The sequence below is a fragment of the Nycticebus coucang genome, chromosome 2, assembly GCF_027406575.1.
Source record: "Nycticebus coucang isolate mNycCou1 chromosome 2, mNycCou1.pri, whole genome shotgun sequence".
NCBI classification, from domain to species: domain Eukaryota; kingdom Metazoa; phylum Chordata; class Mammalia; order Primates; family Lorisidae; genus Nycticebus; species Nycticebus coucang.
In genome coordinates this window covers 23,320,475-23,334,956 of record NC_069781.1, presented here as the reverse complement: position 1 = coordinate 23,334,956, position 14,482 = coordinate 23,320,475, and the positions used below count along the sequence as shown (strand labels likewise).

At 41.8% G+C, this 14,482-nt stretch overlaps 1 protein-coding gene across 1 annotated transcript; it reads left to right on the top strand.

The window, feature by feature from the left end:
* The first annotated feature begins 719 nt into the window (after positions 1 to 719).
* On the top strand, positions 720 to 8,252 carry ATP6V1G1 (ATPase H+ transporting V1 subunit G1). Its single transcript, XM_053564723.1, has 3 exons — positions 720 to 927; positions 4,851 to 4,951; positions 7,460 to 8,252. The coding sequence occupies exons 1-3, from the start codon at positions 846 to 848 to the stop codon at positions 7,631 to 7,633; spliced, it is 357 nt and encodes a 118-aa protein (XP_053420698.1). The 5' UTR covers positions 720 to 845; the 3' UTR covers positions 7,634 to 8,252.
* Positions 8,253 to 14,482: the final 6,230 nt, after the last annotated feature.

Below are 14,482 nucleotides of genomic sequence, written 5' to 3'. Positions count from 1 at the left end.
CATTTCCTTGAGAGAAACTTCCGGGACACCTCCACACGCCCCACTCCTTATTGAGAGTCTTTCTTAAAGTACCCTGCATTTTTTCCTTCATTATTTTAACAGTTTATAACTGCCTATTTATTTTAATTAATCTGTCTTTTATCCATGAACTGTGAGGTCTACCAGGGATGTTGTCTGTCTTGTTCTATCCTGTTCCCTCAGTACCAACTTGTAGAAGGCATTAAATATTTAAGGAAAACAGTTACAATTCGTTCCTGATCTCAGCCTCAGAAAGGGACAGCGAGCTGCTCGAAATCACACAGGTTAGTGGCGGACTTGATCCCAAGTCTCTTCCTTGTGACCTAAAGACTTTATCCCCAGCTGACATGAATCTTCCTCAAGTACCCTCTACTATATTTTGAGAGCCCCCAAATTCAGAGACAGAGGAAGTAGAGCAGTGTGAAGGACAGGAGATACATGATTTGCTTTGGCCTCTACGTGGGCATGTGGTAAAGCGAGGAACTAAGGCAACAACGACGTGGCAGGCTGGCTACAAGGCCGGACTCAGCAAACTGACAGCTATTGTAAGCAGCTCAGGCTGGAAGGGCGGGAGAAGCAAGAACAGAGGGTCTGCGCAGGCGCAGTCAAGGAGCTCTACTCTTTCCCCCCTCCGCCCCTCCGGTTCCGCCCGGGTCACAGGACTCTTAGAACAGTCAGCTGACCTCACGCTGCGTGAATCACGTGACCATCCGGGCCAGGCGCACTAGCAGGGCGCAGGCGCAGATTGTGGGCAGCGGGGTCAGTTAGCGTAAGGGGTCTTGGAGCGGTTTTGGGTCGCTTGCCTCCGCTTGAGAGTTACCGCCGTCATGGCAAGCCAGTCGCAGGGGATCCAGCAGTTGCTGCAGGCCGAGAAGCGGGCCGCCGAGAAGGTGGCCGAGGCCCGCAAGCGTGAGTTTCGGGGTGGGGCGGCCAGGCGTGGTGCGAGTCTTAGGAAGGCGGCTAGGCCGCGGGAGGCAGTGAGTAAATGAAGCCCGAAAAATTGCGGGGTGCGGTTGTGGTTGGAGTTGGGGAAGCTTGTGTGTTTTGAAACTCTGGGGTTGGGAGCCACGGTGTTGATAGTAAATCGGGCGTGGAAACAACAACAGGTTAACGTCCTGGGGGTCTGGAGACGTAAAAAAGACGCTATACAGACGGAACTCTGTCTTTCCATCCTAACTCTTACTACTTTGGGGTGCTCAGTATCAGTGAAGGGAGACACCATTTATACAGTCTTAATCTAGAGTCCTTAATCTAGAGTCCTCTGTCACTTCTCCCTCATTTGCCACCTTTAGTGTCAAAGTCGCCAAAGCTGGGGGGAGGGGGGGTATCTTCCCACTTTCTTCCCCATCTCTACCTCCTGCATGTTAGTCTAGTACCCAACTTTTCAGAATTTTCCATAGTAATCTTACTTGCTAGTTACTTAAATTTTGTGTACGTGTGCGTCCATTAGTGCCCGATTCATGTATTGTCTTCACCATCATGACATTCACAGTCCCACTAAAGGAAGCAGATATTTAATGGGTGAAGGGCTAGAGTTGAGAAGTTAATGGTTGCAGAAGAATAGAACAGGTAGATGTAATCTAGTTTGGGGCGTGGAAGAAGCTTTCTTACTGTCCAGTCCATTATTCTCATTGCAGTTGATCATCATTCTAAAATGGAAATAATGACTTCCCTACCATCTTACTGGCAAATGGATAGTGCCTGCGGAGGAAGCTCTTAGATCAGGCTCCCGGCTTTCTTGCTTATCTCGTTTTTAGGTACTCTATTGTAGCCATAGTGAATAGCTGTGATTTCTTGAAGGCACCTTCATTTCTTTCATCTGGAAGACTTTGCACATTTTGTTTTCTCAGATTGGAAGAGCCTTTTCCCATTTTCCTCCTCTTTGTTCTCGAAACGTTAGCCTTTTCAGACCTCAAAATTTAGGCAGCAGTTTTTCCTGGAAGCCTCATCCTAGTCTAGGAGTCCCTTCCAAGTGCTTTCTTCAGTCATTGCAGTGCAGTGGCCTGTTCATCTATATGGCTCTGTCACTAGACTACACTAGAGAATAGGGACTGTGTCTGTTTTAACTTTGTATGTCTAGTTTCCTATCTGATGAGAAAAATGTTGCTATCTTTATTTTACATTTGGGCAAAATGAGGCTCAGGAAAGAGTAGATTTGACCATACTCTGGGAAACAGCATAGTTGAGGCCAAGACTTCCTATCCCACGGAAGGCTAAGATAAGAGGAATTGGTGTTTCTCTTAGTATGGCTTATATTCTGTACAGCATCCAAGTAAATTTCAAGCATGGCTTTTCTACTTTCTCAATTAGGGGTCAGGTAATACTCTATTTCATAGGACAAGCATTCTTTGAGGCTGCTGTAGATGGAAAGAAGCCTTTCCTTGCTCTGGTGACTGGAAAGTTCTGTGTTCTTTGCAGAATATTTCCAGTCATATCTGTGATAAGAGTATTTCCAGAATGACTTCTCAGAACTTGTCCCATCATGGGTATTAATAACAGAAATTGTATCTCTGGGGGAGGATGTGAGAGTATTTGGGGAAAGTGCTGGAAAAAATACAAGGTCAGACAATTAAGTTTGCGAACTCATCCTAGAAAAAGTGCTACATACTTCATTGCGGAATATCTCTATGGTCACCTTCAAAGTACTGTCCTTGGGAATCTATGCACCAATGGCAGCACCTGGTCCACCCTTTAAAGCAGTTTTAAAACTCTGTTTCTGGAATGGTGATCAGAGCTGTTGTATGAGGTCAATTAAGTTTGAGAACTAATCCTAGAAAAAGTACATGTCAAATCTATTGTATAGAGTATAAATGTCTTAACAATAATTAAGTGAGGTAAAGGCTATGTTAACTAGTTTGATGTAATCATTCCAAATTGAATATAAAATCAGCACATTGTACCCCATAAATGCATTAATGTATACAGTTATGGTTTAAAAAAAAAGAAAAGAAGAAAAAGTGCTTTGAAGGGTAGACTATGCGCTGGTACATAGCTTCCCAAGGGGAGTACTTTAAAGGTGACTGTAGTGATATTCAGGAATGAGGTATTTAGCTCCAGGATGAGTTCTTGAACTTAATTGTCCAGCCTTGTCCTTGGAATACTTGCATGTTTAGAATAATTCCGCATGCCTTGAGGGGTAGGGGTCATGTTTTACACTTTCCTTTATCCTGATCCTGTCAAGCTTGGTGCAGGATTTTATATGTCTCAGGTAGCTATTATATATTTGGGGAATATAAGGTGTTAGTTTATGGCTGCTATGCATCTCAGAATTGTTAATATTTTAGGAAGTATTCAGAACAGCTACAATTTGAAAAAAATGATTGCCTTTCTTCATCTGTAATTATGGTTGACTTGTCCTATTAATTGGGAAGAGGCAGTGTATAATGTAAAATTGTCCAACCCCCAAATTTCATGAAGTCATTGGTTTGGGCCTTAAAATTAAAAAAACAAAAGTTTGTGTTATGGTTTATTTCACTGGGGGGAAACAAAACTCTGACTCCCATATGTAAGGCTCAAGAAAAACAAGATTCAAAAGAAGTTTGATTTACTGTTTAAATATTTTTAGTTTCCAGGCCTATCAAAATTGAAGATGTTTGCTGAAAGGCAGTGAATGATATTATTTTAAGTCATAAATTCAAGAAGCTATTGGAATTGGGAGTGGTTTATTACAAAATTACTTTGAACTATTGCATAATGTTTGGTCTATGAATGTTATTTGTGGATAGTTGGTTTGGAGATGTTTGACGTGGAAATATAGAGTAAGGATTGGGGTAGAGGTGAGCAAAAGCTGATAGCAGTTGGCCTGGAATAATACTGGAGGGATATCGACTTGAGGTGCTAAGAGACATGTTAATTGTTTCAACTAGCCTCATAGAGTATTGATATTATCATCAATATACTGTTCTTAAATTAGAATGTGGAAGGCTAAATTCATTTTCATTCATCCAGATGGGCTCTGGACAAAGAGGTATAACAAAGCTTACTATTAGATACAGTAATTTTTTGTTTTTTATGGTAATATAAATACTCAGGTTGATTGTCTAGGACACCCTTCTTCCCCTCTTTTTCCATTTGGGTTTTGAAGAAGTTTGGTAAGTAGAGATTCAAAGCAAAGAGTATGTGTTGTGGTCTGTTTTCATACAGGCTCTGACGGAACCTAGAGATTTTTTCTTGCTATGTGTTCTGTTAAATTACTCTTGTAGAAAACAGAACACCCAGGTCACCTTGTTTCTCCACTTGTGCAGTCTTAACCATTCAGTCCTCTCCCATTACTCCCCATTCAGCATGCCTTCCAGTCACCACTTTAAATTGCTTCCTTGGTGACAGGTGCTGAGTTTTAGTTTCCAATGTTACATCATCTGTTTCATTAGTTACATTTTGGGTTGGTGTCCTTTGGGAGTATATTAGCCTCCTTGCTAAGCTTCTAATCAGAGCTCTGGTTGTAGTTAGCAGCATACTTAGATGTTTACTTCTTGAGAAGAGGAAGAGTTCCCCAGGTGGCTAATGTTACTCCATTTTATAATGGTTCTTAGTGGTTAAGATTGAGAGAATATTTTGACACATTCTGCATTTCCCCCATCATTTTTATAGGCTATAGTTATGGATGGTATTCTGTTTTATCTAGCCACTTTCTAGTTAAGTCCAGCTTGTAGAAGGCAGGAACCTTTGTGTGCTAGTTGGCTCTGAATTCCCTCTTGTCCATGTACATCTCTTGGGACTATATGTCTCAAGATTTTTTTCTTTGTTTACTGTTTTGTACCACCTCAGTCCCTGCTTGCTTTTCTCCTTGTGTTTTAACCACTTCCTGATGAAGCTCTCCTTTTTGAAAACAGGAAAAAACCGGAGGCTGAAGCAGGCCAAGGAAGAAGCTCAGGCTGAAATTGAACAGTACCGCCTGCAGAGGGAGAAAGAGTTCAAGGCCAAAGAAGCTGCGGTGGGGCCCCCTTTGTTTTTATCATTGCTTTGGTTGCCTGAGTCTCCTCCTCTTCCCAAGCTCTCAAAGTATCCAGCATGGCTGAGAGATTCTGATTCTGGTAGAATTCTGAAAATTTCGTGATTGTGTGTTTAATTGGATGCTCGGGCTGAGTCTCTTAGGGTGATCAGTTTTCTTACATTGAATCCTCATGTTCATTATTCAGTCATTTAACAAATATCTGTTGAACAGTTAGCATATGCCAGGCATATGAGCTGATGGTGAGGATCAGCTCTGACTGGAAGTGGGCATGATCCCTGCTCTCATGGAGCAGCTCAGCTTATTGTCTGGAGACTCAGTAATAAAATGCAAGTCATGAAAATCTATAGCTATGACAGTAACAAACATAAATCAAACAGAGCCCTACTTTAGTATATAGAGCAGTGGTTCTCAACCTTCCTAATGCCACGACCCTTGGCAACGAAAATAATTTTATGGTTGGGGGTCACCACAACATGAGGAACTGTATGAAAGGGTCATGGCATTAGGAAGGTTGAGAACCACTGCTATAGAACAACACTTGCCAGTTGATAGGCTGTATTACAGTACAGACAATAATACAAAATCAGATCACAGTGCAGAGGAAACAGGAAAGTTGGAAAGAAGAAATGGAGGACTTCATAGAGAAAGAGAACTCTATCAGGATTCTTGGGTACAGATAACAGAAAAAACAGTTTAAATTGGTTTAAGTGGAATTCATTGGCCTCTATAATTAAAAACCCAAGTGAAAGGCAAGCTTTTCCTTGATTAAATGATATGCTCAGTTCTTTTTCATTCTGTCAGCTCTGCCTTTGGCTTTGTATGTTTCATTCTATGTTTGGCACCAAGCATACAAGCTTCCAGGCCCAAGACCAGTGATTGAAGGCACACACCTCCTTCTTAGCATTAAGTAGTAGAAGATTTGATTGTCTTTGTATTTGGCAAGCACAGTGCTGTAAGTTGTCAAATTGCCCACAAAACAAAGCCCTAGCCACTTTGAGCTATAGGTACCGAGCTGTAACCTCTTCAGTTCTTGATACAGCTTGATAGAGTTTGGCATATGGTTCACAGAACAAAGGTACCTAGGCTGTTCATCCCCTCCTCCACTCCTCCCCCACTACCCCCCCCCCCCGTGGAGATAGGGACGTAAATATATGAGTTAGCAACCTTGCTATTGAGAAATACCCAGAGTATTTCTATAATTTGAATAATGATAGTATAGTTTGAAGAGCCCTAAGTTTGAACTCAGAATACTTGGGTTTGAATCTTTGCAAGTTTACTTTGCTCTCTTTACCCTTGGTTTCCTAATCTGTAATAAGTGGAGTGATAAAGCTGGGTGTAGTGGAGTGCACATGTCCCACCTACTTGAGAGGCTGAGGTGGGAAGATTGTTTGAGCCCAGGAGTTCAAGGCTAGTCTGGATAGCATAGCATAGACCCCAACTCTTATAAAAAAGTTAAGTGATGGCTTTCTTGTACATTGTTGTGAGGAATAAGTAATGAGAAAATGCTTTGTAAACGAATGTTATACATATAATAAGGCAAGAGCAGGTTAGGTGGTAAAAAGGGTCAGACCCAAAGTGATATCTCCTGATCCTGATGGATCACGTTCTATTAAAGTAGGTACAGCAGTTAACAAAAAGGCAGCCATACTATGAAGACAGTGGAAAGTGAAAGAAAATTCATCAGGGTGTTAAGTTACGGATAGAAACTCAAGAGGTAAAACATGCATACAGTAAGAAAAATTCAAGCAATAAAAAGGGGCAACAGTGAGAAGCTCTCCTTCTCAGACCTGTGGTCCTCTTCAGCCAATCACTGTTACCAGTTTTTTGTGTATTCTTCTAGGATATTTATATTTGAAAGAACAGTTGTTACATATTCATAGCACTGGTGAATCTACTGCTAAACATGAGCCCAACATAACCAGTATGGTGAGACTTCTTGTATATTCCTCCTAAATTGCATCTTCTTTGTGTTTATTATTCTGAGAGGTTTTTTTTTAAAATACATATCTCCCCACTTTTAAAACCATACAAAAATATATTAACCACGGACACTGTTGTGTAGCTTGCTCCCCCCCCCCCTTCATATTTTACAGTTTACTTCACAGTGCTCAATGGTACATGGCTTCTTGTGTATAGAAACACCATAATTTGTTTAATTGGTCCTCAGTTGTTGGGTCTTAATGTGATTCCAGTCTTTGGTTAGGGCTACACTTTAGACTTCAGAGAGATGTGAGCATGTCTCCCATTTCCACTTTTGTCTTTCCTAGCAGTGGAAATGCTGTGCAGTTTACTTTTGGTAGACCGTTGCTCATAGTAACTCTGGTAATAACCTACTTCCCCATGTGCTCGTCAGTCATGAGGTTACATTGCCTACTAATTACTTACATTTATTGATGACCTGGGTTTCTCCATAAGTCAGCAAGGAGCTTATGAAACATTCCTGACCAGCCTCATATCCTTCTGTGTCAATTGCTCCCCCCCTTCCAGGCACTGGGATCTCATGGCAGTTGCAGCAGTGAAGTGGAGAAGGAGACCCAGGAGAAGATGACCATCCTCCAGACCTACTTCCATCAGAACAGAGATGAAGTCTTGGATAACCTCTTGGCCTTTGTCTGTGACATCCGGCCAGAAATCCATGAAAACTACCGTATAAATGGATAGAAGAAGAAAGAAATGCCTGTTCCATGAGTTGACATTTTAGATGCCCCCATGCAGTGTGAAGCTTTAGCAAAGCTCAAGTTCTGTTCTTATGAAAAGCATTAAATTATTTCTGTATATTATCCTATAGTAGATCCCTTCACTTTTTGGAGAGCAAATCAGGCTTCTTTGTACAGATTTAGAACTTGTCTAAAGATTTCATCTTTTTACCTCATATTTCTTAGAAATTTAATAGGCATATGTTATATGTTTTCCTGTGCTTTTAGCTCAGTTACCATATATATCAGTGTTGACTTTAAGTGCTAGTGTAAAAAAAAAAAACAAAAAACAAAAACGAATTCTTTGAAGAAAGAAAGGGATTAAAAATTTTTCCCTAATGCTTTCTTAAAGGTCAGGGGCTTTATCTATGAAAAAGTAGTAAGTAGTTATTTGTAACCTGTGTGAAGCAGCTAGCCTGAAAATAGCCCATTCTTGCTATTAGTTAGAATAAATAGATACTAATGTAATTGTTAGGGCTGCTTTTAGTTTCTGTTACTCAAAATTACTAGATGATAGAATTCAAGAACTTGTTACATGTTATTACTTGGTGTACTGATAATCATTTAAAAGTAAAGAGTCTTTCTCATGAATTTTTCCCACTTCTGGTTCATCATTCTTGATACTGCAAAGTACACTTTGGCTCAAATGTTTTGTAGAACTTCACTTAGGAAATTAGTACACGTATCACATATTTGCATACTTGATTAGAAAATTTTCATAATTACATCTTAGTAGGAAGGAAATTGCTTGTGATTTTACAAGAGGACTGACTTGAAAAACAAGGAGCAGTTTAGTCTTTAGTTTGCCTTTTCTCTAGAACACCTTGTATTAAGGCAGCCTTGGGCAAGTTATCAAGTCCATTTGCTTCCTGGCGGGCTAAATGATGTGTGTAATGCTTGTAGTATCTTCACACTATTGAATGTCCTATGGCCTTCCCTTAGCTGAAAGTCTTTGGTTACAAAATAATTTCTGGTAGAAGCAATTGAAAGAACATTATGGGGTTTCTGTGCTTCATACAAGATAATAAGATGGGCAGTTCTGTGACAGGGTTGTGTGTGAAGCAGCCTCCACATGGAGGAGTTGAGGAACCAAAAAACAAGGCTGACAAATTCAGTTTGTTGAAATAGAGGGATTTATTGGGTGCACTTAAGGGAAGAAGCATGGTCTTGGGTGGCTGCTAAATAGGTAGACGTCCACAGGTTTATTCTCAGACCCAGACCTTTTGTGCCATAGGGAAAGGGTGTATATCCTCTGCAGACAAAGGCAAGGCCTCATAACAGGCAAGAATGCTGTTTGTGTCATGGCCTATAATTTGTGATCAAGTCAAGGTTGCTTTGATCAGGAGCAGAATTTGTAATGCGTGCATTACTAATGTACTAAGGATGGTAAAGTACCAATCAGGAGGGATTCATGGGACTAGGGTTGATCAGAAGTCGGCTTGGGGGTTAGCAGGCAAGATTCAATCACTTGTCTCCGCATGGTCTTTTAAAAACTCGTATTTATGTGACTTGGGATGGTTTGGTCTCACTATAGTTTCTTTAGTTACCATTCCATTTATCTGCTCCTTTTTACAGTAGAATTCTTCAAAATTTACTCGATGAGCTTTTTTCCCTCCATTTTTTACTGTTAAGACTTATCTAGGCTTGTTATTCCATGGAAACTGTCAAGATCAGCAGTGATGTCCTGATTGAGAAATCCAGTCCTCTTCCTACTTGACCTTCAGTATTCTTTGACAGAATTGACCATTCCTTACCTGAACCACCACTTTTTTTGGCTTCTATTTGCAGTAATGTGCTTCCTTCTCAGTCTCTTCCTGATTCCTCCTCACCATTTCACAAGGTTTTGTTCTAGAACTTCTCTACGTATTCCCTTGGTGAAACCATTTCATGGCTTTACCATTTATACTGGAGACCCAAGTTTACTTCTCTAACCCATTTCTCCTGAATTCTAGTCGTTGAATTGCTTACTTGATACTTTGACTTGCATGTCTGGTCAACATCTCTATCTCAACATGTCCCAGCTAACCCCGTTTCATGAAGACTTTTCTCTTGGTATTGCTAAGTGTAGCAACTCTGCCAGCTACAAATACACATTTCCTAAACTTAGAGGAACATGAACAATATTTGAATTCACTGGATTAGGCTCTTAGCTTGGTTGCTAACAGCAATATTTTTTATTCTTGATTAATAGAGTTGTGCTTATTTATACGACTACTTGACCCTTAACCTTGAATCAAGCAGCATTATGTTGTTAGTAGGGGGAAGCCAGCAAGATGGGAGTAGTTCAGAAGGGCTGAGATAATGGTCAGTTCACAGGAAAAGATAAGACTTGAAAAGTAAAGCACTTGGTGACCAGGGAGAAAAGAACTTAAGTGGTTTGAAGACTGGAATGCTAAAGTAAGTGAAGAAAAAGATTTGGCTGTGAGCGGGGTAGAGAGGCAGTGGTGGCTGATGGAGGAGCAGTTTGAGGGAAGTATTGGGGAAGGAGGAAGAGGGAGAAACCGAGCAGTGTTCTGGGAGGACCCAGATCTCCAGGGATCTGGAGACCGTGCGTCCCAGTGCACAGGTGGAGGGCTGAGCTCTGTAATTCTTTTTTTTTTTTTTTTTGTAGAGACAGAGTCTCACTTTATGGCCCTTGGTAGAGTGCCGTGGCCTCACCCAGCTCACAGCAACCTTCAACTCCTGGGCCCAAGCGATTCTCTTGCCTCAGCCTCCTGAGTAGCTGGGACTACAGGCGCCCGCCACAACGCCCGACTATTTTTTGGTTGCAGTTTGGCTGGGGCTGGGTTTGAACCCGCCACCCTCGGTATATGGGGCCGGCGCCTTACCGGCTGAGCTACAGGCGCCACCCTGAGCTCTGTAATTCTTAAACTGATTGTTCCCTGGGAACTGGTGAGTGCTCAGACCCTGCCCAGGCCAGTTGAATCAATGTGGGTGGGCATGGGAGGACAGAAAGATGATTTTTCAAAAGCACTCAAATTTCTTGGGAAGTGAGGGGACTTCCACTGTTGTCTGTTCTGAAGAATTAGCATCTTACACCACCAAAGACAGTGAAGCGGATAGGTTGATCTGATGTGGAATGAAATTTAAGATAAATACATGCAGAACAATATGATTTGTTTAAATTTGAACATAAAAAAGGATACACACATCCTATACTTATACCACATAGGCACAGAATATATTTAGAAGAAAAATGCAATGATGATGATCTCTGAGAAGAGAGGGTCTGTGTTTCAATGGGAGGCCTTCATTCTGTATGCTTCATTTACTGTAGGACTATTTAGCTTGATGCTGGTAGAACCCTTTCAGTTGTGACAACTAAAAATGTCTCCAGACATTGCCAGATACTCCCTGGGTGCCAAAACCACCCTCAGATTTTATTATAGCAACAATAAAAGAATTATTAAAAATAAAGCACTACATATGGTGCCTGAACATTCTACATGCTCCGCAGAGGTTTCCCGATTTTCTAAATTTGCTACTCTTTTTCTCAGACTAATCATCCATGATTAGAAGTTTAATAATAGCTGTATTTGTCAGGACAGGCTCTGAAATCTCAGTGGCTTGATATTAAAAAGGTTTATTTCTTGCCAACTTTGGTACAAGTTGGGTGACTTAAGGGCAATGGTTCACCACGGGGTGAGTCTGATTCAGATTATAGTCCTTCCTCAGTGAGCTCTGGGGATTCTTCCAGGACTGCCCATGAGTACCAAAATCTTCACATGCTCAAGTTTCCAAATCAGCTCTCTGTATGTGGGTTTCATACCTGCACAAGACTGTACCTGTATTTTTGATTTGGATTTATTTTAAAAAGTAGTTTGCATTTGTTTTTAAAAAATCTGGGTATACATAAAAGTGGACCCTCCAAGTTCAAAACTCTGTTGTTCAAGGGTCACCTGTACTTCCAGTTTGTGGTTCTACCATCTCAGCACATGGTTTCCAGGATTGCAGAGGTGGGAAGAAAAACTTGGCAAATGTGCAGCAACTCTCAATTTACGTCAGTCCTGAAATTGCCTGTGACATTTACACTCAGCCCATTGGTCAGGGTGTGTCACGTGACCCACCCTAACTGCAAGGGAGACCAAGAAATAAGGGGGAGCCCCTGGTTATTACATGAGTAAAAGAATGTATCTGCTACAATCGCAAATGGTAGCTTTCTACATCTCAGCAAGTTCTAAGAACTTTTTGCATTTACATTAATTCTCATAGCAACTCTCGGGATACGAGGCAGAGAGAGTGGAGGATGTGCAGTGCTAAAGACAAGACTTGCGGCTTTAGCATATGTGTGCTTAACCACTCCATGCTTTTATTGCACTTCACAGGAAAAGAATCACGTGGGTAGCACACAATCTCTGTGTATCTTACGCACGTGATTCTTTTCCTTTTCTCTCAAATTCCAGAATGATCCTCCTCAGTTGCTCTCTAGACAACTTTATGTCCTATGAGCCTATTGCCTAGAGAGGCAGATGCCCCCATTATTACTTGTTATAAGCACAGAAAGTCTTCAAACATTCCATCTGGTGCCATAGCTCAGGTCTACTCAAGATTTCCCTGATGGAAGGCCACATAAGGTAGCTGCCATAGGTGGTGCGTAACCTTGTAGGTAACATCTCACACAGATTTACCGAAGAATTGCCACTCCTACTTTATGGATGGAGAGAAAATCCCTGTGAGGTTTTGAAGGTGAAGTAGCTTGTCAGAGTCACATGTGGAATCTCTGCTTCTAGTGAGGGAGGCCTGCTTTGTTCTGTGCACTTCATGTAAACACACAGCAGCCCTGCAGGTCAGGCATTGTAACCCCACTCCCGTGGATGAGAACGCTAGAGGTTTACAGAATGTTCAAGGTCACAGAGCAAGGAAGTGACAGAACTGAAGTCAAGTCAGATCAGCCTGCAGGCGGCAAGAGAAAACCTCACTGCTCTGCCTTCAGGTTTCCCCCAGGATTCTGGTGCGTGGGGAATTCAGCCTCCTGCAATCCCAGTAAAGCCAGTAAAGCCACTGGGCCTGGTACAGGGAGGTCCCAAAATAACATCCTGCATTTCCTGGCACATTTGGCTTTTCTTCCTCTCAAGCCCGATGGTATCAGAAGTTAACTTAAGCTGTTCAAAGGAAAGTATGTGCTTTGATGAGTCTTCCATGTCCCTTGTTTTTTTTTCCGCTTCTTAAGGGATAATCTGGCAGATCTCAGAGTGTTTTTCTCCTGTCAACTGATCTCACATCACTTAAGTGGCTCTGAAATTACTAAAAAAGCTTCTGCACAAGCAGGAAGTTCCGGTTTTGCATCTCACCCCTTTTCAGGCAATAAGTCTTAAGAGGCAGGCTAGGCAGATTTTTTTTTTTAGGAGCATATTCTTTATCAAAGCATTTGGCCCGTGGTTTGGGGGAGATCTGGAAGTTGCCAGATCATCATGTCAACATCTATCTTTAAAAAATTTTTTTTTAAATAATACTGGCTCCTGGGTCAAATGTCAGTTAATATAAAGGCATGACTTACTGATTTGGGGGATGATGGATGAGGATAAGTCTGGGGAACACAACCCTCTTTTTCCCCCTTGAAAATAACTTACAAAGAGAACAGAGGCAGCATTCTAGAAGAGAAAGCTGCCTCTGACGATAAGGTTTGGAGAGAAGTGAGGAGGCTTATTCAGAGAGCATATCTGGGTGGCTTTTAAAGTAGAGCTCTCCCCAAAGCCCAGTTACCTGCAATTTCCCTTCCTTCCTCTCCCCAGCCAGGTGTGAGCTCCCCTCTGGTGCTGCCCCATTTTATTCCCTTTGTCCCTGTCTCTGGCTCTTGTCTTTCTTTACATAGCGTAGAAAAGACCCCTACCGTCCCCAAGGGATTGTTGACCTTCCTGACAGGAACTCAGAGTATTTCTCTTCTGGTGTGACCCAGTTTCCTGACAAACAGCATGTGACTTGTCTTACTCCCAGCATGCCTCCTGCCTGGGACAGCTGTGTGTTCAGTCTGAAGCTCTCACATGCTGTTGACCTATATCATGAGTATCTTATAGTGGAGTCCATCATTTGGCCATGTGATTCCCAGGAACTGAAATGGACATAACAGAGCCACTAGCAATGGAGTGTTCTGTGGGACACACTTTTGGAGATCATTTTAAAAATAGCTCACATTTATAAACATCACCTTTATACTATGAACAATCCATGGTACTTTACATACATCATCTAATTCTCCCACCTTCTCTCTGAGGTATTATTATTTCTGTTTTACAAATTAGGAAACTAAGGCCCAGAAAGATAAAGTTAATTGCCCAAGGTCACTGAGCTAATCATGGCAAAACCTAGATTTGAACCTGGGTCTGACTTTCTAGCCTGAATCACTGTATGATTTCATTTGTTCAGGCCACGGCAATGTTTCAAGCAGTATGTTTCTTTAAAAAGTTTAAGAAGTCAATGGATCTATAACTGGCAGACCAGGTCCCCAAAACAAGAACTGACTTTTTATCTTTTCCTTTTCACTTACTCATTCAGGGGTTCTGAGGCTCTCTGTACCATCTGGGGCAATGCTGCCAGGCTGGAAAGAAGTTCATTCTTTTGCTTCACCCCGGTTGCCAAATAGCATTGGCAGCTAGCCCTCAGACGTGGGTCTGTAACCCTTGCAAACATAACAGGACAGATGGAGCAACTGCTGAGTAAGGGTGGCTTTGGCTGGGGTTTGTGGTTATTGGCTTCATCTGTAGCTGAGGTTCTGATGATTTCATTCATATCTGCTTATTGGCTACTTCAGATGCATTTAACGAATACCCGGGGCAGGGTGCTGGGTGTCCAACAGAACAGAAAGGGCTCCGAGAAG